Source organism: Malaya genurostris, chromosome 3 (assembly GCF_030247185.1).
Source record: "Malaya genurostris strain Urasoe2022 chromosome 3, Malgen_1.1, whole genome shotgun sequence".
NCBI classification, from domain to species: Eukaryota; Metazoa; Arthropoda; class Insecta; order Diptera; family Culicidae; genus Malaya; species Malaya genurostris.
This window is the reverse complement of record NC_080572.1, coordinates 93,486,866-93,512,678: the sequence shown is the minus strand read 5'-3', so window position 1 is coordinate 93,512,678 and position 25,813 is coordinate 93,486,866. Positions and strand designations below refer to the sequence as shown.

The 25,813-nt window shown below is 38.0% G+C and overlaps 1 protein-coding gene across 2 annotated transcripts in view; it reads left to right on the top strand.

Annotated features, from left to right (window-relative positions):
* Positions 1-25,813, top strand: part of LOC131439311 (protein embryonic gonad-like) — a 365,978-nt gene that overhangs the window by 338,169 nt on the left and 1,996 nt on the right. Inside the window, exon 1 of one of the 2 annotated variants that reach the window (XM_058610191.1) lies at positions 23,244-25,644. The exons of the other annotated variant lie outside the window; for it this stretch is intronic. Within the exon in view, the coding sequence (XP_058466174.1) occupies positions 25,639-25,644 (6 nt within the window). The 5' untranslated portion in view covers positions 23,244-25,638. Of the gene's footprint in view, positions 1-23,243; positions 25,645-25,813 lie in introns of those variants that run through there. 2 annotated transcript variants of the gene reach the window in all.

Sequence of the window (25,813 nt, the reverse complement as noted above, 5' to 3'; positions counted from 1 at the left end):
AGAGTACAAATTTCTTACAGATTTCTTAAATTTAATACAGATTTATACAGATTTCACCAAAAGTATTAAGGAAAAAATTAAACTATCTATTAGTATTTGATTGCAATGACGAGATAAACGTTTAGGAATCAACGTACAAATCACTTTTTAAAATATATATTTTTGTGCAGATATTTAATGAAGAACACTGAAATCCATTTATATTAAAAATTGTAACTAAATTGAACTTAAAAGTTAGACAAGTCTTGGCATCATGAAAAATTATTGCCAGACTGACAGTTGTATTACCTGACTCGACGTTGCATATTGGGTTTTGAAAATCCATCTCAACTTATGAAGTGAACATTTTCAAATTAGACAAATATATGGCACCATAATTCAATTGTTGTTGATAGGAAAAAACTATAAAATTTCGTCGATGAATATAATATAAGATATGAAATTTTATCTACCACTCTATAACCATAATCTATTGGAATAACACCTTTTAACATAATTGTATTGTAGAAATTTCATTTTATTAGTGAATACAGATAAATACAGATATTTTATACGAATCAACACAGATTTTCTATGAAAATATCTGGCATCTCTGGTCATAACATACATAGGTAAACAAACCCATATACATTGCAATCATGAAAAAAATTAAACTGAATTATTGTTCGAGTATTTTCGATTACATTTATTCAGTTCAAGTACTGAAAAGAAGCCAACTGTTTGTAATACTGCGGTTTTAAGTTGCCGCACGAAATTAACATGAACACATTTCTGAAATTTAAATCAAGAAGCAGATTCGTTTCCACTCCATTTGAAAACGTAAAGATTTTTTTCAAGCGTGTTCTTGTACACAATTTATCGATGAACTTTTGAAATTATAATAAAAAAAATTCTGTATTTTTCATGTATTGTTTCAAGTCTAATACAATTTACGTCATCCATATGTGTAGTATTAATCAAAGGCTTTTAGGTTTTGCAGCTTTCTTTGTAGTATTTTATCATATATATTAGGAGATATTGCTTTAGCTAATATACCAGAAGCAACCCATTCTTTGTAGTTTTCATAATCTATTCAGGTACTATTGAAGAGTCAAATACACGCTAATAGAACGAGATTGTGATGCTTTTGGCATATTCTAAATACTTTCAAGGTGTTTGGACAAATTTTTCAATTTACTTGAGTTAGATATATGGGTGAAAACATTATTTGCTTCTTGTTATCGAGCGAATAAGCTTTTTCCTACAATCCGTTTGAGCGACGTTTTCTGTCCACAGGATTCAGAAATTTTATTACAAACTACAGTTACTGGGCATAGGTTAGTTTCGACTTACTTTTGTTATTTTAAGTAAACACCACGCAGCTTTCAATTAATATGCTTTCTAAACAGTTCGACTTGTACATAATATGCCAAACACACAAAATATATATAACGATATACAAAACAATGCATTAAAATAAAGATTATCAATACTAATATGTTTATGAAAATCTAAGATGTTATCGATAACTACCTAAATAAAAAAGAAATGTATTCGAAAACTCATAGTCGATAGTTACAAGGCTGTCGACCATTTCTTATCGAGTTCAGTCGTTTACGAGCTCGATTGTTTTGGTTCCATAATGCCAAAACTTCTCGATAATCTAATACTTCTTCGAGTGAAGTCGAACGAAGCTCGAAGATCGACTTCGAATCAAGAACCATAATACGAAACGTGGTCGATTCGATAAAATTTCAGTCGAATCGAGATACATAATGCCACCCCTGGTCGTCTCCTGGCCGATACCATACATCCAAACATCTTCTCTGTTCATCAAACACTAGTCTTCTCGCTCTATACCCATTTTCCGCACAAGCACTGAGTAGGAGAGTGTATTTATAATTGCTTTTCAACTTCTCTACTAGTGCCCGTCACCAGTGAATTTTATAAATATTTATGGTTATCTCACACTGATGAAATTTTAGTCCAATTTAGCTGATCATATTTCTGATGACACGTAGAAAGAATTATGTTGTTGCGTTCAGTACAATTCGAGATTGTACTGTTTTACCCATTCTTCCACAGGCACCCAATAGTAAAGTAATTCGTATTCACGACAAAAAATGTTTGCTAAGTGGGTTTACCATATTGGCCAGATTGACCCCCAATTTATTTCTCTATTCTCGGATTTAATACGATCCTAACTGGAAATAAATTTGCATCGAGTTCATCTGAAGCGTTTTTTAGGCTATAGAGAAATCAGCTATAAAAGAGGTGTAAACAATGCCGTTTGAATAATTGTATTGCTCTTCAAGGACAATAAATTGAAAAATAAAATCCAAGTTTGTTCCATTTAGCTGCAAGCACATGTCAATAACGTCCAAGGGTTTACCAGTTTTTTCTTCAGATCTCATCCGTTGAGTGTGCAAAATGATTTGACATCAAAAGGTCTTTTTCAGGACCACAATTAATTCTAGATGGAACCACTAACGGGTTTTATCTCATATACGAAAACCAATAGTTAGAGTGAGATCTGATGTCTCTGTTTTAAAGATTGACCTTAAGGGTGATACGAAATTGGGTGCATTCAATTCGAATTTTCGCGTTGCTATAATAGAAGTATTCCACAATTCTTGGAAGTACTTTTCTTGCGGTATTACTTCTTCAAACCCTAGGAAAGATATTGTATCAAATTTTAATACAATTTGTTGATTGAAAGTCGACAAATACCCAAAATAACATGGCGGCTCTACTAATTGGTTGACTGTTGGTACGTTAGCCTTACCAATTTGTCCATATTTTTAATGCAAGTAAAGGCAGTTGTGAATTTCGATTATTGAATTGTCTTTTTTCTATTCATCCTACAATTGTTCTAGTTTTGTGGTCATTCACCTCACTAGTAAAACAATACAATCTGACTAAATGTGAAAAGTTGTGTTCCGGATTATGTTTTGAACACGACGGAAAACTCACGATTGAAACATGTAGAATTTTTTCAAGTTGACTTGAACCAATCGAATCGTTCTTTTGCATGCAACTGAATCCGTTCTTCTCAAAACCTAGCCACTATCGTTACACTTCCAATCGACCTTCTCTGGTAGCAGAAACATCAACAACAGCAACAGCCAAACTGATAAATTATTACTAAGTTCTTGGTAGTCACGTGCTGCGGTGATTATTGCCTGATATTTATAAAGACAATCTCATCTGCTGATGGTGTTTCAGCTGGTGCTGTTGCCACCGATGCTGATGCTGATGCTGATGATTACGACAATGGTGGTAGCAGGGGCAATCGGATGATTCCAAATGGATTTGCTGTTCGGAGTAAATGTTACTAGCACATGGCTGAAAATCGAGCGGCGCGAGAATAAAAACAAGCTTCACCACGGAATTAATTGGCTGGTGGCCTTGGATAAATTTTGATCCACAGTTCCGTGAGAGCAGTGTTTAACCGGAATGTAACAGGATTTGCGCCCTGAACTTGGTGAATGTGAAGGTCACACAGTCGTCGGATGCAATCGGCAGTGCGATTGCAGCGGGTGGTTTGATTTTTCTTGTGGCGGAGCACCCCGTGATTTCCCAAGGCATGAATCGTGGTTTCATTGAACAGATATTCCTCCAAATCCCATAACTATAAAGCCTTTGGCATTGACACGTTCATGCTTTAATTTGTGCTACCCATTCGCGTTTAGCTAATAGCAATATCGATAAATTTGCACGCAATATGCGGAAAAACCACTCGCGTGCCCGCCAGGTTTGGAACTTGATGACTCCATTCAACAGAGCGTTTGGAAATCGGCGAGTATATTTCGTTTGAAGCTCGTGCAGTCTGTCAGCGGATGACGGCCGTATAATTGGGACCCCAAGCTTTATGGAGGATTCCCATCGGAACAACACCATTTAGTCGTGCCGATCTGGATCAAGTGGAGTGGAGTGAGCAAGTCAGTTACTTGAGGATGCGTTATTATTGCCGCTCACCGCACGACGTCAATTATTTTAACAGCGTTTTTTAAGTATGCTAATTAGCTGGTATTTTCTTGTCCCCCTGACGGACCCTTCGGGCTCGGGGCATTTTTCGGTAGAATCGTAAAGTTTCATTGTCACTGATGAAAATATTTGATTCATCATCTCAGCAGGTTAACCCAAAGGTGTGGCGCATTTGTATAGTAATATGAAAATCTGTTTATTGGAGTAACTTAACATACGTTAGCTGTGCTGATATGACATTCGACTAAAGGTTAAGAGACTGTATAATCCCAAAGAATCTATTAATTGACAATATTCTTCAAATACCAGTTCCTCAAAGTTATAACGGACTGTATTGGTTCCCACAGGATTTGTTATATGTGAAATGAAATTGTATAACCCGAGCGCCGATTCTGATAAAATTCCTTAAAAAATTAAACCTAAAATAACGCAAGATGAGTTGTAGTGCAAATATACATAGGCATTGCTCTTTTTCAGTGAAAAAATGTTAGCATTTGTAAATCTTCAAATCTTAAGGCTGAACTTGGATCCGAATGATTTCCCTTCGTTTGAAGGAATGTATTTTCAATTTTAATTTGAACTTAGCCAGCAACCAGCTTAGCCATTTCTTAGAACGAGATATACATGACATCGCCATACCGGAGAGATGAAACAGGAAAAAAATGAATTGCTCAATTCTATTCATTTGAAGATGATCAACCATACAAATTAGAGACTCAGGTGTGGGCTTTCGTCGTGATGTTAGGCTAATTCGAGTCAACAATAACTTGTCCTAGGTGAGGTCGCAAACTGTTGTTTGCTATCGTTTGTATTTTTTTAAAGTATCGATACCCACTCATCACTTCTATCACTGTCAAAAGGAGTCAGAATCGTGAAATTTTCGTACCTCAAGTGGCTGATTGGCTCTGCATTTAGGGCGGAATTAGATCGACACGTCCTGCATCAGTTTCGGCATCAATTGAAAAGTTTGCGATCTGTCAGCGCTGATCGGCTTGGATCGGCCCAGAGCGATTAGTCGTGGTTTGTATGAAATTTCACGTAAACGTTTGATGATCCGATTTCAATAGTTTCGGTTCGTTGCTGGCTGGTGTACAGGATCAATTTCAGGCTGCTATTGTTAGGTTGGTACGAATCTTAGCAATAGACTTGGAATATGTGAACATTGAAGATGAATGAAATACAGCAAGTAATGCTACGTATGTGATCAATAACATATAATATTCAAAGGCTTTCCATGAGGTAGGGTGATAAGTTTTTGAGCACGAATATTTTTACCAAAAATACTATATCATTTTTCCACGCCATCTGAAATGTGACCATTTATAAATAATTTTTCAGCAGTGTTATATTATCATAACTAAGTTAGAAATTAATTAATTTATTCTTATATTTTCAAAAACATCACTAGAAGTTTCTGTCGAGTTTTTTTTTCAAACTTGAGTGAATGTCATGTTATGTCATGTTAATAAAGACTACCCTGCACACTATACGAAATTGAACGAAGCACGTTGTGTGCTAGGCGTTGGTGTTTTCTTCTTCCGTACCAGTACGTACCGACGCGTACCGGGTTTGCAAAATTTTCTATGACAGTTTGGAAGTGTTGATACTCATCGCCCTAAAATTTTGGAACCGAAAGTCGGATCTGGATGAAATTGCACAGTATCTTTAAGACACTGAGAGCTTTAATTTGAATCATGATCTGTGATAATTGGTTCAAACGTTACTGTGAAATCGAAGTGAGTTTTTTTTATTTTTGGAGCTTTTCTTCAATACTAGCGGTGCGTTCGGGAGCGGAAACTGGGAGACCCGAAGTAGATTTATATATCCACTAACTAATGAGCTCAACCAATTAGATGAATTTACCAGCAAGTTTAAAATAAATTTGCACCTCGTTTCGGATGACCTTTGGAAAAAATACTAATGATATGGAAAATACTTCACTTAACGCGCTGTAATACCGGAACCGAAAGTCGGATCTGGATCAACTTCTCGGGGACTTTTTGTATAATTCCAAGACCTTTTATTTGCATCTTAGTTTGTAAAAACCGTTTAAATTTGTAACCAATTTTGAGCCAAATTAAAGAGATTTTTGTCGCGTTTGCATTGCCTTTCTAAATGACGGTCTGAGCTTTTAATCACACATCACTGGAACCAGAATTTAGATCTCGATAAATTCAGTAATAGCCTATGGAACCTTAAGTCCATTCATTTTAGTTTGAGTTTCTGAGAATCGACTAAGCCGCCTCTAAGAAAATGGGCTGAGTTTGACGTTTGAGGTTTCGAAATCGGTTTGTTTGACCAACTACTAATATATGCATTATCGCTCTGAATAACTGGTTGTATTTTTAAACACAATTCACCCTGTAAATCTCAAAACGGAAACCGGATTCTGACAAATTCTATACTTACTTATGGGAATTCAATACCGTTCATTTGAGTTTAATTTTGTGAAATTCGGAGTAATCTCTGGGATCCGAAATAGCCGAAATCAATGTATTTAGACATCAAACAATCAGACCTATCCAACTGAAGAATTAAAAGGCTAGTTGAAAGTATTTCGTTCAATTTTTCTGTGTCACTCATGTCACTCTTGAAATGGAAATTTTCCTACTCATCAGCCTTAGAGATGGTCGTGTAAGCAGTTTTTCAAACCCGACTCGTATCCGAGATTATTTTTTCTTCCAAACTCGAAATGGACCCGTACCCGACTCGTGATCGAAAAAAATCCTGAAACCCGAAAAAAAACCGAAACCTGACCAAATTTTTCAATCTGGTACCCGTACCGGAGCCGAATCCGATAAACATATATTTTCTGTAGCCGAACGCGACCAATACCCGTCGAATTCGTGATTACGGATCCGGAAATTGCATCCGAGTGAAATTCAAGAAGGATTGTGGGATTGTAAAACCTTTTTTTTTATTTAAAAGATATTTTATTCAGGCCTATTTGCGTACAAGCTTTACGTGGCCGATTGAGTTGAGTTTTTAGATAATTTTTTTTTGTATTGGATCTCGTTGTCACCCTTTTTCTAGGGGGAGAGGAGCTTCCATTTCCCTCCTGCGAGGATTGAGAGGCACTTCGTTCGTGGTTCGTCTCGTCATCCATTGCCGCATCGTTGGTATTGTTGTCGATTTCCGTCTTCTTTTCGTTGCTAGTTGCTGTAGATGCACCTTGTTGTACATTGGTTGCAATTGCTGGTTGGTTGGAGGGTAAGTTGTTAACTGCAGCTGGTGTACTTTATTCTATAAGGGATGATGATGGATTCGTTGAAGGGTTGGTGGCTGTCACAGGTGTACTGGGGTTGCTTGGGGTTGGTGTGAAGGAAGCACCGTTGTCCTTTGGTGTAGTTGTCTCCTTGTCCAGTTTATCACATGGCTTACCGTAGTGAACAGCTTTTTGGCATTATTGACATGTGGTCATCTGATTGTCATAGGTAACAAGTGATTTGCACGGGATTCTTGTATCCTGACCGAATGTCACATAAGAAGGTGTAGGCCTCCTCAAGCGCATGCGTAACAAACGTACGCCATTTAGAATACCGGGGAAAAAGTTCTTCCACTTTTCTTTTTCGATAGAGGGAATCTCTCCGTATTGGGACATAGTTTTGCGAATATAAGGATCGATGACACTTGAAAGAAGAACATGCACACGCACTTCTATAGCACTATCTTCCATATATACCGGAATGTTGTATTTAATGTTCTCGTGCTCCACATAGTGCACATTATTATTGTCTTTAGCGAATTGAATTGCATCCAACTCTTTATAAAACTGGATATAAACAACATTATTGGTCTTATTGCATTGAAGTAAAAGCACATGTTTAATGTCAAGATGCATTTTCTCCTTAAGCAAACCTTCAAGTTCTCGTATCGAAGGTCGAATTTCGCACTGCCTGAAGTCAACAACAATTGTATTCTTTCGTGTCGGCGGTAGCTTTTGTTCGTTTGGTTCACTCATTTCGAGGTCGTTCTATTGTTCACTACACAATACTGTACTTGGTTTCTTCTGTCCCGAATGTAAGCGGTTTTGTTTTATGGACTGACTTGGATGAGATGTGAATGCGAACTCGATTGTAAAACCTTGTACTTGAATATAAGTTAGTGGAATTTTTTTTTTTTTTTTTTCAATAGTATAATATATATTTTCAGGCACACTGCTTAAGCTCTAAGATGCCAAGGGTATTTCCTAATCTTAATTAACGACTAACTTAAAACTAGAATAGTATCATTAGATTATGTCGTCTAGAATTTTTGGAAAAAGCTTTTAGCTGGCGTTCGGCAGTGGTCGGTGAATTGAATATTGCATGACTTCCAGTTGGTGCTATCTATGGCCGCTTCCTTTCAGTTCGTGTGGGTCCGCGGGAAACACCCCCAGGCTACGAAGGCCCGGCGGGTGGCCCGCATGCTGGTCATCGACTGGAGCGTAGGACCGTAGGCGGTGATGGTGATGTTACGAAGAGATGAAAAAATAAAAAAAGTAAATATTGTGGAAACCGAGGTAAATAGGGGGTATGGAAACAAAATGTCTGATAACTACAGAGATCTAATTAGTTGCCATCGAGATGGTGAAGAGACGGGGGAAGGGGGAACGAAAAGTTAGTGACAAAAAAAGATCTTGTTAGTTCCAATGAAGATGGTGGACAGGGACGGTGATCGAGAGAATCGGGCGGATGTTAGTGTCGAACCTGTAGGTGGAGATTATACTTTCTGAGCGAGGTATAACAGATTACACTTGGATATTAATGTGTTTGAGGTACTGGTATATAAGAAGCATATAAGAGATATCCCGACTAGCCAACACATCTCGGACCGGAACTTCAGGTGGTCTACCTCGGGCCCTTAGGGAGTCCTTTAATAAAGACCTGGCGTCACGATACTCCGTACACGTCCATACGACATGCTCGATGTCCTGATAACCGTCACCACAAGCGCAGAGACCGCTCTCCACGACTCCAATACGCCGGAGGTGCGCGTTGAAGGTGTAATGGTTTGACATGAGCCGAGACATCACACGAATGAAGTCACGACTCACGTTCATCCCCCTGAACCAAGGTTTCGTCGATACCCTAGGGATAATGGAATGCAGCCATCGTCCCAGTTCGCCATTGCTCCATGAAGTTTGCCAACTTTCGAGAGTTTTCTGACGAGAGATACTGAAAAATTCATTGAAGCAGATTGGTCTTTCATAAATATCACCTTCTAATGCGCCCACCTTAGCCAATGAGTCTGCCTTTTCATTGCCCGGAATGGAACAATGCGAAGGGACCCAGACTAACGATATTAAATAAGACCGTTCAGATAAAGTTCTCAAATGTTCCCGTATTTTCCCCAGGAAATATGGGGGATACTTTCCTGACTTCATTGCCCGGAGAGCTTCTATTGAGCTTAGACTGTCCGTGACAATGAAGTAATGGTCTTTGGGCAAGGTTTCAATGATCTCGAGGGTGTACTGAATAGCAGCTAATTCTGCGACGTAGACTGAAGCCGGATCACTGAGTTTGTACGAAGCGGTGATGTTCTGATTGAAGATTCCGAAGCCTGTGGACCTGTTGATGTTTGATCCGTCAGTGTAAAACATCTTTTCACAGTTGACTGTTCTAAATTTATTATAAAAAATATTTGGGGCCACTTGAGGGCGCACGTGGTCCGGAATTCCACGAATTTCTTCTCTCATGGATGTGTCGAAAAACACAGTAGAATTAGTAGTATCCAAGAAATGAGCACGGTTGGAAACAAACGAAGAAGGATTAATATTCTGAGCCATGTAATCAAAATACAAGGACATAAAACGGGTCTGAGAATTGAGCTCGACAAGCCTTTCGAAGTTTTCAATCACCATCGGATTTAAGATATCGCATCGGATTAGCAATCGATATGAGAGATCCCAGAATCGGTTTTTCAACGGTAAGACGCCCGCGAGCACTTCGAGACTCATCGTATGAGTCGACTGCATGCAACCTAAGGCAATACGCAAACAACGATACTGAATTCTTTCCAGTTTAATGAAATGGGTGTTCGCGGCAGATCGGAAGCAGAAGCATCCATATTCCATTACGGACAATATCGTTGTTTGGTACAGCCTGATCAGGTCTCCTGGGTTTGCACCCCACCAAGTTCCGGTTATTGTGCGAAGAAAATTGATTCTCTGCTGGCATTTTTGTTTCAGATATCTAATGTGACATCCCCAGGTGCCTTTGGAGTCGAACCAGACCCCGAGATATTTAAATGTGAAGACCTGAGCTATGGTTCCACCCCCTAGTTGAAGCTGTAGTTGTGCTGGTTCTCGCTTTCTTGAAAATACGACCAGCTCAGTTTTCTCCGTAGAGAACTCGATACCCATTTGAAGAGCCCATGTCGACAAGTTGTCGAGGGTATCTTGTAATGGTCCTTGGAGATCGGCAGCTTTGGGTCCTATAATGGACACAACGCTGTCGTCGGCAAGTTGTCTTAGCGTGCAAGATGTGTTGATACATTCATCAATGTTGTTTACGTAAAAGTTATATAAAAGGGGGCTTAAGCATGAGCCCTGAGGAAGACCCATGTAACTGAATCGTATTGTCGACAAATCACCATGTGCAAAATACATGTGTTTCTCGGACAATAGATTATGTAAAAAGGTATTCAAAACCGGCGAAAGACCATGCTGGTGCAGCTTCTTAGATAGGATATTTATAGAAACTGAATCAAAAGCCCCCTTGATATCTAGGAATACTGATGCCATTTGTTCTTTACGAGCAAATGCCATTTGAATTTCGGTTGAGAGCAACGCAAGACAATCGTTCGTTCCTTTACCCCTGCGGAAGCCGAATTGTGTATCTGAAAGTAAACCATTAGTCTCGACCCAATTGTCTAGACGGAAGAGAATCATTTTTTCGAACAACTTCCGGATACAGGAAAGCATAGCAATCGGCCGATACGAATTGTGATCGGAGGCTGGTTTCCCAGGTTTTTGAATGGCGATAACTCTCACTTGTCTCCAGTCGTGTGGAACAATATTACCCTCGAGGAACTTGTTAAACAAATTCAGCAAGCGCCTTTTGGCAGAGTCAGGAAGCTTTTTCAACAAGTTGAATTTAATTCTGTCTAACCCCGGGGCCTTATTGTTACACGACAAGAGCGCAAGTGAGAACTCTACCATCGAAAACGGTGTTTCGTTTGTATTCGAAGTCGCGGCGCGGGATATCTTCTGTTCCGGAACAGAATCAGGACATACTTTTTTAGCGAAATCGAATATCCAGCGGTTAGAATATTCCTCGCTTTCGTTCGTTGTGTTTTGGTTGCGCATTCGTCGGGCTGTGTTCCAAAGAGTGCTCATCGATGTTTCTTTTGTTAATCCGTCAACAAACCGTCGCCAGTAACCTAGTTTCTTTGCTTTAACTAAGTTCTTCATTTGCTTATCTAGCGCTGCGTAATTTCTATAATTATCAGGTGTTCCATATTTTCTGAACTTTTTGAATGCTAAAGATCTTTCCGCGTTCAGTGATGAGCACTCTTTGTCCCACCACGGGTTGGGAGGACGAATGTTAGTATTCGCGCCGGGTATACGTTTCGTCTGAGCTTGAATCGCAGTGTCGAGAATCAAGCCAGCCATAAACGTATACTCTTCCTCCGGAGGAAGTTCTTGTGTTGTTTCTAGTTTCTCAGATATCGATATTGCGTAGCATTTCCAACCAATATTTCGTGTGAGGTCATACAAAACATTGATTGTTTCCGATGGTCTTAATCCGCTGGCGATTGAAATTACGATAGGCAGATGATCGCTACCGTGGGGATCAGGGATTACCTTCCACGTGCAATCCAACCGTAGCGATGTCGAGCAGAGGGATAAGTCCAGCGCACTTGGTCTTGCTGGTGGTGCGGGAATTCGTGTCATTTCTCCCGTATTCAAGATTGTCATATTGAAGTTGTCGCAAATATCATGGATCATAGCTGATCTGTTATCATCATGAAGACAACCCCATCCCGTACCGTGAGAGTTAAAGTCTCCTAAAACTAACGTCGGTGCGGGAAGAAGTTGCATGATACTGCTGAGCCAGTGGTACCCAACTGAGGCTCTAGGGGGAATATAGATGGAAGCAATACAAAGGTCCTTGCCTTTAATTGTGACATGACATGCGGCAACTTCAATACCTGATATCGAGGGGAGGTTAATTCGAAAGAAGGAATAGCACTTTTTGATCCCCAAAAGTACTCCTCCGTAGGGATTATCTCGATCCAGGCGAATAATGTTAAAATCGTGGAAGTTTAGTGATACATCAGAAGTTAACCAAGTTTCGCACAATGCAAATGCGTCACATTTCAGATTATTTACTAAGTATTTAAAAGGATCTATTTTCGGGATGATACTTCTACAGTTCCACTGTAAAACAGTGATCGAATCCTTGACCTCGTTCGAAAAATTAGCCATCGAAGGAAACGATTGCTGAGAGGAGGGGCCATTTTGCAGTCAGCTGCATCAAAAACATTTTAACTTTTGGCAGGAAAGTCATCAAAATACCTTTTAGGGGGTCAGAAATGTTGAAGACGGAAAATATAAAGTCCACAATGTCACTGAATTTTACAAGTCCAGCACTTGATGTGTTTTCTGGTTCCTTGGGGACTTTCGGGGTTTTGGGTGTCCCCGGAAGTGTTGGATATTCTTTCTCCGATTTCAAGTCTCCGGAACTAGGAGCTTTTGGCTTCTTCTTTTCGTTTTTTTTACCAACACTTCCTTCTGCTGTTACTTTTGGAGGGCCTTCAAGAGATATCTTCGAACCCTTTCTAGGGAGTTTAGGAGATGATATATTTTTCCTCTTCCTAAAACTACGAGGGACAGTTGAAGATGTACCTTCTTGAGGATCGTCAGAGTCGCAATCGTCCGCAGACAAACAGGTGTATGGGTTCTGTTCAGGTGGTGTGGCGATTTTCAGCATTTCTGCGAACGAGCGGTTTGATCGTTGCTTGAGAGATCGTTTCAAATGATCTCCACGCAATTTATACGCAGAACATGCTGTGAGGTCATGCGGGGCCGCCCCACAGTAAAGACACTTTTCAATGTCTCTGTCGCAAACGCCATCCGCATGACTCTCTCCACACTTCGAGCAGCGGGGCCGATTTCCACAATGGGAAGCTGTGTGTCCTAGTTGTTGACAACTAGTGCAATTCATTACCCGTGGTACGAAAAGTCGTACAGGTAGACGAACCCTGGCCAGGAGAACGAATTTCGGCAAAGCCGAGCCGGAGAAGGTCACCCGATACGAGTCCGAGTGGGGATAAGACTTTGTCCCATCCGCGGCGATCGATACTGAATGCAAACGTTTGCAGTCCAGTATCTTGACATTCTTAAGCAAGGGATCTTTAAAACATCCGACCCCATGTTTGAGAATGTCCTCGCATGTCAGACTTGGATCCGTGATCACTCCGTCTATCTCGACTTCGCGAGCTGGTATATAAACGCGGTAGTCCCGCGTAAAGTGATCGTTTCGAGCGATCTCATTAGCATGTTTCAGACTGGTCAACGAGACCCTGAGCTTATCGGGACGAATTTTTGAAATAAATTTCAATGTTGTATATTTCGACTCCAAGTCTTTAGATATTTTCAAAATATTAAGCGGTTTATTCTTCTCTTTGGTCCGAAAATAAACCACATAAAGGCCGGCCGAGGGTGACGGCTCTTCGGGATACTGTTTAACCCGGTGAGTCTTACTATTTGGGGCAGATTTAAAATCTGTTTCCATTTTATCTTCGGGGGGCAGGGGAGAATTTAATGGACTTGCCATAGCGCGGTTGAGGTTCCGCGCAAATTATAGGGGGAGTCAAAATATAAGACGATAAAGGGACACGAAGGGAAAAAATATTATACTTAGCTAATGATCCGTAGCAACTCGGCCGCTGAGGCCAAGCGTTAGTTACAACGACCTCCGAGAATAAATATGCACACAGCACCGGTTCACGGCACCACACTAAACGTCGGTTCACTGTTCTTATTGTTTTAACACAATAGCACCCGGCACTGTCTAACGGTATTTATTGTTTATACTGTATTGATCTACTGCACAAGCTCACGAACAAAAGATCTGATATTAAATGACCTTGAAACGGATTAGAATGGATTAACGCACAGCTGCTCTAATGCAAACTACCATCCGATCGATACGACGGTCACGAAAGGAATGAAGTTAGTGGAAATTGGTCGAGCGTTCTCTGACGAAAATCAGTGCATATTTCTTCTTATTTTGCACCTACTGTCCCGCTACTCTGGAATCGGGAGTTGGTTCCGGATGAAGTTGATTTGCAGACTATGAGACTGTAAGGCCTTTTATTTTAATTCAAGATGAAAAAAAAAACCGGTTCAGCGGTCTTGCATCAATATAAGTGCCCTTTCTAAAAATTAGTCTTGAGCCAAATTGGTTGCACTTTTCTGTACAAAACAACTGGTTTGCTATACTAAAAAGGTGCAAACTTTCATCCAAATCGAAACAAGTCGCCCGAGGCGAACTCAAAAATGATCGCCCTGAATTCTGAAAATAAATTAAGAGCCTGAGCCCTAATATTGAACCCTCGACTTACTCCTGCATTCTGGACTGGGATTCCATACTTGAATTTTAGATTCTGCACTAGAATTATAGAATTTGATTCCATATCTGAATTATAAATTTGTATGCTAGACCTGTATTCTGGTTCTGGGAATGAATTCTGGACCTTAGATCTGAACTTTTATTCAGGACCTGAATTCTGCATTCGATTTCTGGGCTTGAATTATGGACCTGAATTCGGAGTCTGGGTTCTGGACCAGAATTCTAGGACTGTATTCCGTATCTGAATTCTGGACATGAGTTTTAGTTCTGTATTCTGGAGTAGGATTCTGTAAATGAATTCTGGATCAGGAACTGAATTTTAGACCTGAATTCTGGTTCTAGCGCCTGGGAATGAATTCTGGACCTGGATTCTGCATCTGATTTCTAGACCTGTAATTGAGACTAGCGTTCTGGAAAGGTATTATAGAACTGGATTCTGGACATGAACTCAGGAGCTGAATCTTAAATTCTGCAACAGTACTTGGATTCTGGAAACGTAAAGACTGTCCCAGAAAGTATCGCACTCTGATTTCGGTGTAAATAATTCACAAGTGTTGAAAATTCAAGTTTTATTCGATATACTGATAATGTTAGATTACAACAACAGAATATTATTCTCAACATTTGCTACTTAGCCATTGAAGACTAGCTGGCGTACCTTCTTGCGAACGTTTCTCAATAAATTCCGTACAGACTTCTTGGCGACAAGTTTTGACACTTTTTTCCAATCTTATCCGAGCTATTGAATGGTTTCGGCTGCCGAGGCATGTTTCCTGAGATGTGCCTTCGTTAATGCCCAAAATTCCTCAATTGGCCAAAGTTGTGGGCAATTTGATGAATTCATGACTTTTGGGACGAAAGTGACATTTTTGGTAGTATACCATTCTACCGTTGATTTCGAGTAGTGGTAAGAAGCAAGATCTGGCCAGAAGACAACAGGATCCTTGTGGCTTCGAATCATGGGTAGAAATCGTTTTTGTAAACATTCTTAGATGTATATTTCGCTGTTCGTTGAAGCAGTGGTGATGAGGGGTTTCGAAATCTTACCGCAGCTACAAATTGTTAGCCAGACCATAGCTTTCTGATCAAATTTTTCGACTTCAATCGATGTCTCGGAATGTTTTACCACTTGCCCTTTTCGCACCGTATAATATTGTGGTCCCGGCAAGGATTTGTAATCGAGTTTCACGTAGGTTTCGGTGTCCTTGATTATGCAGTTCAAATTTCCAGCAAGAATCGTGTTGTACAGCTTTCGAACCCTCGGCCTGATTGATGCTTCTTGTTTCGGACTACGTTTTGGTTGTTTCTGCTTCTTATAGGTTCGAAGATCCGAAGTGCCCACTTTTTTGGCCACATCCAGAACTGAAACCACCTTCTTTTGTTCGAACGCCTTCAGTATACGTTTATCCAACTGAGGGTTAGCAGGACCCGACCCATTTTCGGCTTATACTCAAAGGTGTTATCCTCGCCGAACTTACTGATTGCATTTCGCATGGTTTTTTCACTTACTGTTTCTATTTTTGCTAACTTTCTCAGTGACAGTCCGCGTTCTGTGCACCATTTGTACACAATTTTTCGACGTTGTTCTGCTGAAAGTCCACGCATTTCGAAACAAACTAATGAAAACGAATAAACAACTGCACAAGTGGTTAGAGAAGAGTGTAAACAACAGGACGCAGCCATAAAAATTGACAGACTCTGAACCATTGCGAAATGGCAGCGGTTTTTGGTTGCGTCCATACTTTCTGGAACATCCTTTCATTAATTTCATGCCATAAAACATCGAGATCTAGTGTCATCTCGAAAATAATTTGAAGAAATTAACAATAAAAAAATTTCAGAAATCTAAATATTATTTTATAATGTCATATAAAACAAAATTAGTTTTAAAATTGATTTTCTGGAACTTTGATTTTTTTTTTGTTTTTAAAATATATTAAACTTCGAGATCTAGTGTTACCTTAAAAAATGTTGTTGGAAAAAAATCGACTGCGGAGCTCCGGAATAGAATTTTTTTTGTCGAATGTCTTAGAATTGTATAAAATGTCTAGATCTGGTGTTACCTCGACGTTTGAGGCAATTTCAATATATTTTGCTTCAGAAATATGTTTACGATCTCGGAGATCTCAAAATACCCAGCGTTCAGCATCTCGAATGAAAAAAATCAGCAGAACTCCTACAAAAATCATTGCCTCTCATGAACGACAAAAAGCGCATCAAAACCCCACAGAAACCTGATGAGCATAGAATCCTTTTCCACGGCACAAACGAATCGCACAGAATGCAAGTCGATTCAATACTAATTTCGATTGTGGGAAGAGGCTCAGTTGTCAACTTATTTAGTGGAAGCTATGACTACGGCTTGGTAAAGATTGAAAATTATACATTGTTCGTTATTTATTGAAGTTTCGTGAACCAATTATTTCAAATATATAGTTTCATCTCTTCGATTCGATGCAACCTGATCATTGTTTCGCTTTCCTATATAGAATTCAAAGAGTAGTCCTACGTCAAAACGTGCGATATCAGTTCAATGAACAGTAGTAGTATGGATATTTAAGCACTTGCACAAATGCTTAATAGTCAATTTTCGGGAATGTTAATCCCTTTCAGGGAACCTTTCAGAAAATCTAATTTTTGCTTTTCGCAGATTTGCACTCTGAGAATTAGATCTTTGGTAGGTCCAATTTCACAACCACAATCAAGAAGAGAGCGTCTCTTGCTCATGAAAAATAATTGTTACGGTCGTCGCTGAATGGCGGTTCTGTATTCTAAATGACTGTAGAATTGCAATTTCATGTTTATGAATTATAATGATCATGGATAATCTGTAACTTATTCTAGTTTAAAAAGTTCCCCCAAAAAACCTCATAGAATTAATTTTTCATAAAATATTTGTACGATTTTTTCGCAATTCCATCAAGATTTAGCGCCCCCCGGCTGTTGACGCTCGAGGCGGCCGCCTCACTCGCCTCACCCTCACTACAGTACTGTTTTCAATTATCGGGATATTCGTACAGTTTGTGGATGAAATTTAACTCTTCAAGATATTGGAAATATAAAATGAACTGATTTTTTACCTAAAATGATAATCTTTAATGAGTTACCTAAAGTTTTTTTTACCTAAAATGATAATCTTTTAATGAGTTTTGTGAAATACCTGTACCATTTTTCCACAGTATAAGAAATTATGATCCTTTGCTTGATGATATCAATGCTCATCTCTCGATTTCTATTTAGAACTATACCCAATTTACGCATCTGTCGGTGAGCCGGACTATTCTCATAGCACAAAAGTTTGTAGTGAGAATATTGATGATGGTAATCATGATGAAGATGGTGATGATGCAAGTGGATGCAAAAAAAAACCATCTCCTGCAGTTTCTTTGTACCGTTGATGACCGTTCCCACCGCGTTACAGAATTGAGTTATTTCACAGCATCGCAATCAGGCTACTGTCGGTAACTTCTTCTCACCCAAATGTCTATATTACTTGGGCAGTTGTTCTGCGTCTTGTTGATGGGACTACTGGTACGCGGTGCGCTCTGAATTCAGTTTATTATCCATCAACGATCTAATGAAAAGTGCTGTTCCATACGGCTAGCGTGAAGGTAACCAGTTGTGAACATCGTGTGAAGATTATAACAGAACCCGTATACAACAGAACCGACCGGGCACGCTCAGATGTCCAATCAAATTTCATTGTTTTCGAAGTAATATTCTCGAAAAATGTTCTTAAATGTCCTCCGATACCAATCAGGAATATTCTATCAAATCATTTACTTCTTCGGTATTTGCGTAAAATGAGTTATATCAACAACCACGTCACGTTTGCTAAAGTGATATTCTAGAGCTCCGCAATCGTAATAAGGTCGTTCATTTTTTTTCAAAGAACCTGTCATAAGTTTGCAACTGACAAGATGATATTACTCGAATGCACCCGTAATTGATCACTGTGGTAAACCGGCTTAAAACCAATCGTGATTTGATACCATCGCTGCTCGAAACTGTCGACAGTTCTGTCAAAGTCTCTCACGGATCCATTAGGGTTAATGATTACTTTCAAGAGCATCGCAAAACAGTGGAGATTTTTCCATAGTAGCTCGAACGATATGAGCTCGCCTAACCATCGCTACACGCTCATCAACATAAGCATAGACACATTAAAAACACCTCGGTTCGGAATGGCTCGGACTGATGAATGAAACTTATTCAGAACTCATGTGAACTGCACAGGTCTTTCTATCGATCGCGTTGGGCAATCATTTTTTTTTTGCTATCAAAATAATTGTAAAAAGCCAGATGAATGTGGGAAGATACAGGCAATACCTACAAAATCGTGAACGTATTGCTGGTTAGTGCTATAAAAAATCGCACTAAACCAAAACATAAACAGGAATCAAGCGATGAGTAAATACAATTTTGTGGATCATGGCCTTTCAGGTGCCATTGGTTTCAAAGGTATATTAAAAGGAGCGAGTGGTTCAACACACCAAAAAAATCTGAATAATACAGGAGACTTAATTCCTCATACGATGTAATTCATAAAGACCTAATTCGTCAAATGACAGAAAATTTCATTTGTATTGACTTAATATTAGATTAGCTTTAATTTTACTGGTTTCGACTGTAACTTGAATTTTGCTAGCAGGTGCGACTGTATGAATTTAAATGCACCTTTTACCAACCAAGCAGAAGTATGCTTCTGTGGCTCAGTCGATTAAAAGACGTTCATGCGATCCAATGATTCTCGGTTCAAGTCGCGGCGGTTGCTCTATCAGTATTCTTTTTTTATTTCAACGAATTTCATGTCATGGAATTTTAGACACAATATTAAATGTTCTTCCACGTGAATTTGCGTGAATGGCGACGCTCCATTTATCTGTATCTAATAAGATTTTTTAGTGTGAAGTTTTTAGCACACTACAGCAAAAATTAACTTTGACAATAGGTTTTGTTCAGCAGTGTAAATCCAAGTTTTAGAATTACATTGCTTCTGTTGAACCATTGCATGACTATAACACAATAATGTTATTGGCGCTAAGCATTCCTCTACAAAACATAAACAAAATACAAAACAAAACAAACGGAAATCTTGTGATAAACAATATAATTATGTTGTTATTCTATGGCACTTTTACTGTACGTTCCATGGTATTTGTTTTGTCTAACGAAGACGATTTTAATTAAAAACCAGTGAACTTGTAAGTCAATATTTCATTTCAATAGAAATCGCTTAAAAAAATTCCTAGGACGGAGGGCCGACCAATTGATTCAGCTCGATGAAGTAAACAAATATCCGCGCGTGTATGTGTGTGTCTATACGTGTGTTGTTAACACTGGACTGACTGGACTGATTTTGATCAAACTAGTCACAAATGAAAGCCTGAACGCTATTGAGATCGAATGTTTTACTTTTCGAGTGTTACGAAGTTTGATCACAGATAAATCACAAACATGACAGTGAAGATCTTTTTTGTCGCACAATGTTTGTAAACTGGCTGCACTGCTGAGCTACCATCCTCAAATTTACAATGCAAATGTCAAACCGTGAGAACCCTTTCGAATCGTTAGCTTATTTGTATATATACAGATTTAAAAATTACATTTATTTCTTATCTCTTGCATATTTCAAATAATTGCAAGAGGACAGTTTACAGTAGCTGTGCATTAAAGCAATTAAAGGTGGGTTAAAATATTTCCTTTTCGCGTTGGAAAAAGTCAGCGTATGTGAAAATATCATAATCCATAGGTGACAAATATTTCTGTATCAAATATTCACGACGAATGTAACAATGAGAGATTCTCTTTGTTTACTTTCTCTTTCGATTATTACGATACTTTTAGCAATCCTTCACTAGAATTATTTACCGATAATAATCACTAAAGTTATCATCTTTGAATCTGCACTGAAGAAATTACCGAAAAAAGCAGGAATATTCCGCAATAATCGAAAGAGATAGTAAACAAAGAGAATCTATCATTGTCTCATTCGTTGTTTTGAACATTTTATACAAATTTGGAAGATATGAACTTTGTTGTCCGCATGATTGAAGCACGGCGTTTGTGGATTACGACGCATATGAGGTAAAAGTTTTAGTTCCTCGCCCGTCAAACATTTTGGCTCAATTTTTCTAACCAGGCCCCTTCTTAAAATAAAATAATTGATTCTAATAGAAATTAAATAAAGAAACGGATGGAGATTTTCTCCGGTCATTTTCTATAGAACACAGTTTTTCCATTATAAACAATAACGTTGAACGGTAGCGAAACGAGTGACAATGTTGACATTGAATTTTGTTTCACTCATGGCACACTTCAGTAGAAATTTTAACAATGCAATGAATCTCGCGCTCCACCAAGCGGTGACTGCGACCATTTGAGAAAGTACCGAGTACGAACCAGATTTTTTTAATTATGAAAGGGACATGCATGTCTTTATTATTTATCTTTGGTTTGGTGTCATAAAGCTTTTGTCTATCACAATTGTCCTTGTAAACAAAATACACTGAAGTCTTTTTTTATGCGAGTTTACGTACCGCATAAAAACCGCATAAATCTGAAACTTCGCATTAAAAAAACGCATAACTCTGAAACTTCGCATAAAAAAAACCGCATAAAAAAAGACCTTAGTGTATGTTTCAAACGTTAGATTTCACACGATAATAGCTGTCCAAAAAGCCCTGAATTGTTAAAATCCGTCCATTTTTAACGAAAATATCGATATTTTTTCTCCATCTATCGATATCCGTATTGGGAAAAAATCAAAATTTCGAAATTCGCAACTGAAATTTTTCAGAAGTGATTTTCGGACAAAAAAATCATCGATCAGAAAGCTCACTGCAGAAAAGCTCAGTACTGATTTTCTGCAAATGTCCATCTCACAATTATTAAGATGGAAGTAAATAATAATTTGAATCAAAAAACATATTTTTTGTTTTTTTTTACGGAGAAACAGCTTAAGCAAATTTATTCAAACTTTTTTTACATTATATAGCATCATTTGAGTTAAATTTTCGTTTATTAATATTGAAAAATAAGGCCGTAACAGAACATTCCCCAAAACCTCTTTTGAGAATCACGGTGTTTTTAAGTTACTATTTTGATTTTTTGAACAGTTCGTAGCATATGAGCAATTCCAGAAATGCTTAGCAGATCATCAGACGCGATCTTCTCCGATTTGGATGAAACGTACCGCATAACTCTGAAAATTCGCATAAAAAACCGCATAATAAAGACCTTAGTGTATATTTCAAACGTTAGATTTCACAAGATAATAGCTGTCCTACAAGCCCTGGATTGTTAAAATCCGTCCATTTTTAACGAAAATATCGATATTTTTTTCTCTCCATCTATCGATATCCGTATTGGGAAAAAATCAAAATTTCGAAAATCGCAACTGAAATTTTTCAGAAGTGATTTTCGGACAAAAAATCATCGATTAGAAAACTCACTGCAGAAAAGCTCAGCACTAATTTTTTGCAAACGCGATTCTCACTGAAACTGATTCTAGACAGCAAAAAATCAGTTGTGAAAAGTTCACTAGCGAACATTCTGCTCGATGATATTTGAGAAAAAAAATCGCACATTGAATATATCTGGAAGGATTCTCGAACAGAAGATTTTTGGGAAATGAGTTTAGTCATAGTCGGTAAATCTCAACCCATTGCAGAATACACGATGAATAAAATCGCTGATGGACAAAAAATGAACCTTTCTGAAAATGTTCAGTGCGCGTAGGGTGGTTGATAAGTGGATCCAATAGTGGTGATGTATTCGAGATTTACTCAGCAATACTGTGGCAGTGAAGAAACATCATCCCAAAAAGCAACAAGTACTGTGATTAATCATAGTTATAATGATAGTAAAAACAATCACAGAGCATTGTTATGCTGCAGATTAAAAATATTAGCCAATTTAACTTGAATATCGTGCGCAGAAGTAACAGAAGCGCAGGTTATCGCTTCACTTAATTAAACGCGCCAGGCGTAGGCGCAGTGTTTGAGTCGTTCAGTCATGGTGACAATGCTGCGCTCCTGTTACTTATATGAATCAAATTCATGCTAAGTAGCGCATGCATCTTAATCTCTCTCTCTCTCTCTCTTCCGGCGCTCAGTAGTCCGAAACGAGAAATTAGTGTGACAAAAATATTTTCACTATTAAATATTAGTTTTTTGTAGTTGGTGTCTTCATAAAAGTTGTTTGTAATCAAATGTTACTAGGGTGGTCATCATTTAGATTGAAATCTGAAATCTAACTTTCTTAATTTAACTCAAAAATAATTTTGTTTTACAACAAAGTTTATTTTTTTATTTTGAGCAACTTTGCTGAAAAACGCACCTCTCTGGCTTTTCATTTGATCGAGTTACATCAATTTTCCCGAATAAAAGTAGGGTAGGGAAAATTCACTTTTTTTGTTCTAACTTTTTTGTGAAACGTTCTACGGAAAAGTTATCTTCAGAAGAGTTGTTGTACTAATTATTGCGCACAATTTTGCTCAACTGAGCATTTTCATATGAGCTAGCAGTAAAAAGTTATGATTATTTATTCATCAAAAACTAGTCAAGCTTCAAATATAAATATTAATTAGATGCCAGATCGATGAAAATGTATCCTATGCGGTTCCTGAAGGGTTATAATATAAGTAAAAGTTTAAGAGAAAATTGGAAGGGTGTTATTTATTTAATTTATATAAATTAGTTTCAAAAATACCTTCAAGAAACTCAAAAACATTGCAGAACTCTTAAACGCCTTAACGTATCAACATACTTCCTTCGGCAAAACGATAGTATCAAATTAGTTCTACAAGTGTTCTATACATTGTCCATTCGAGAAATGAGACACACAAAAACTACAGCCGTTAGATTTTAGATTTCAATCTAAATGAGGATCACCCTAGTAACATTTTCCATCAAAAGGAGCGCCATTTGATTACAAACAACTTTTGTGAAGACACCAACTACAAAAAAAAAACTAATATTTAATAGTTTTGTCACGCTAATTTCCCGTTTCGGACCATAGTGCGGTGCTGGAAGTAAGGAATAATTTGAATAAAAAAACACATTTTGTTTTTTCGGCAAAACAGCTTAAACAAATTTATTCAAACTTTTTTTGCATTATATACCATCATTTAAAGAATATTTTGTTAAATTTATTGAAAAATAAGGCGGTAACAGAACATTCCCCAAAACCTCATTTGAGAATCCTGTTGCGCGGTGTTTTTAAGTTACTATTTTGATTTTTTTTACAATTCGTGGCATATTTAAACAAAAAAAAAACGCAATCTTACGCTAAATTTTCCGCCTATTTTGAGGTGAAAAACTAGCATAATATCAAAATTAAAAAGTTTCAGACACGTTGCGGCATTAATACCATTTACTTTTTTTATGCCAAGGCATTTTATACCAAGAGAGTTAGTTCCAAGTTTGAAAAAATTGGTTTAGTAGATTTTGCAGAATCATGTTCGCGGACTTCGAAAAATTGGTTTTCAGAAAAACGCCTTTTAGTTTTTTTTTCAAAAAGTGAGCAAAAAATATTTATGGTAACTTACACTGAATCGATCGATCACAGGTCCATAAATTTTTGAAATGTGAAACTACAAGAAAATACAAAAAAAAAAACGATTTTCCGAAACTGTGTATCCATATCACCCCCGCCCCCTAATCAGGTTCGTTAACAAACTTAGATTCAAATGAAAGGTTTTATAGCCTCATACAATTTTCTTGAATTTCCTTTGGAATCGACCGACCGAAATTTTTTACCCGGTTTTCACAAACTAAGAAAAAACTAAAAGGTCTTAAAATTCTTCCAAAAATCCCCAAATAATTTATCCAGATCTAACTTTCGGTTACGGTCTTACTGTGCGATTAGTGAAAATTTTCAATTTTATGAGTATTTTTTCACAAGCGATAGCGAAACGAGGTGCACATTAAAAATAAATAAATACTGCTAAAATCATCTAGTTGGTAGATCTTGTTAGTAAGTGAATATATAAAACTGCTTTGGGACTACTAGTCCTCGGTTTCCGCTTCCGAAAGCACCGATAATAGTGAAGAAAATCTCCAAAAACGGAACTCACTTCGATTTCTCAGCAACGGTTAAGCCGATTTTTACAAATCATGATTCAAATTAAAGCTCTCATTGTCTTTAAATATACTGTGTAATTTCATTCAGATCCGACTTCTGGTTCTGAAATTATTGAGTGTCAAAACATTCAAATCGTCATTCAAAATGACGATGCAAAACTAGCACGTGCGGTTTTGCTCCGTTCGCAGCGTGCTTCGTTCAATTTCGTATAGCGTGCAGGGTTGCCACATTGAAATTTATAATTTTCAAGTGAAAAAATGTAAATTTCTAATTCTTTTATTCAATTTTTACCTACTCGTTAGTGTTATTATAAGATCTTGATAACGATGCTTTACTATACAAGTACACTTTTTGCCTTTCTCAGATAGAAAGTTTATGCAATCACTAGACTAATGAAAATTGGCTCAAGGGGCAAAGTGTTCATCGAACTGACCAATGTATGTGTCTGTGCGTGTATGTGTGTGCGTATGTGTCAAATAATGTCACTCATAAAATAAAAAATTTCGTAGTCCCATAGATTGCTATTGAATTTCACATATTGAAAAATTGAAATAATATGATAAAGAGCTAAAATTCAAGCTCAATATAATCATTGGATACAAAACAACATCCGATACACAATCACATGTGTCCGTGAATAAGTAAATGAGTGTTTTGACGGATCATCGTTATTGTTTGGGTTATTATTCGCATTACCAATCGAATCCTTTGTTGGTGGCAAGTAAACAGTGGTTTGGTAAATTTCGTAATTCAATGTAAAATGTAGCACAATCTTGCCATAGTTCGATTGTTGACCAGACACTGCGTAAAACACAAGCACCGGTAATTGTCGTGTCGAACAATTGAAACGAACAACACAAATTTCTACAGTTCTATAGAATCTCATTTACCTCATTCCCGATGCGGTGAATAACACTTGCCAACGATGCTGTCACGTCACTCCGTGCGGTGACCTCGTTATTGAGACATCTTCGGAAATTTCACGCTGCTCATCTGGAACAAAGCGTTCAATTTCCGTCCATCCCATATGCAGGTACGGTAATTGACTTGTAGAACTGGTTTCACCCCGAAATTGGCAGACACTCCTTGGAGCGTTATTTTTTTTCTTTTTTTCGCCGGCCTCGGTGAAGCTCATCTCTCAACTTGCATTTATGAATAAGCATTAAATTGTGCGACATTACTCTCGATACGTGCCCGTCCAA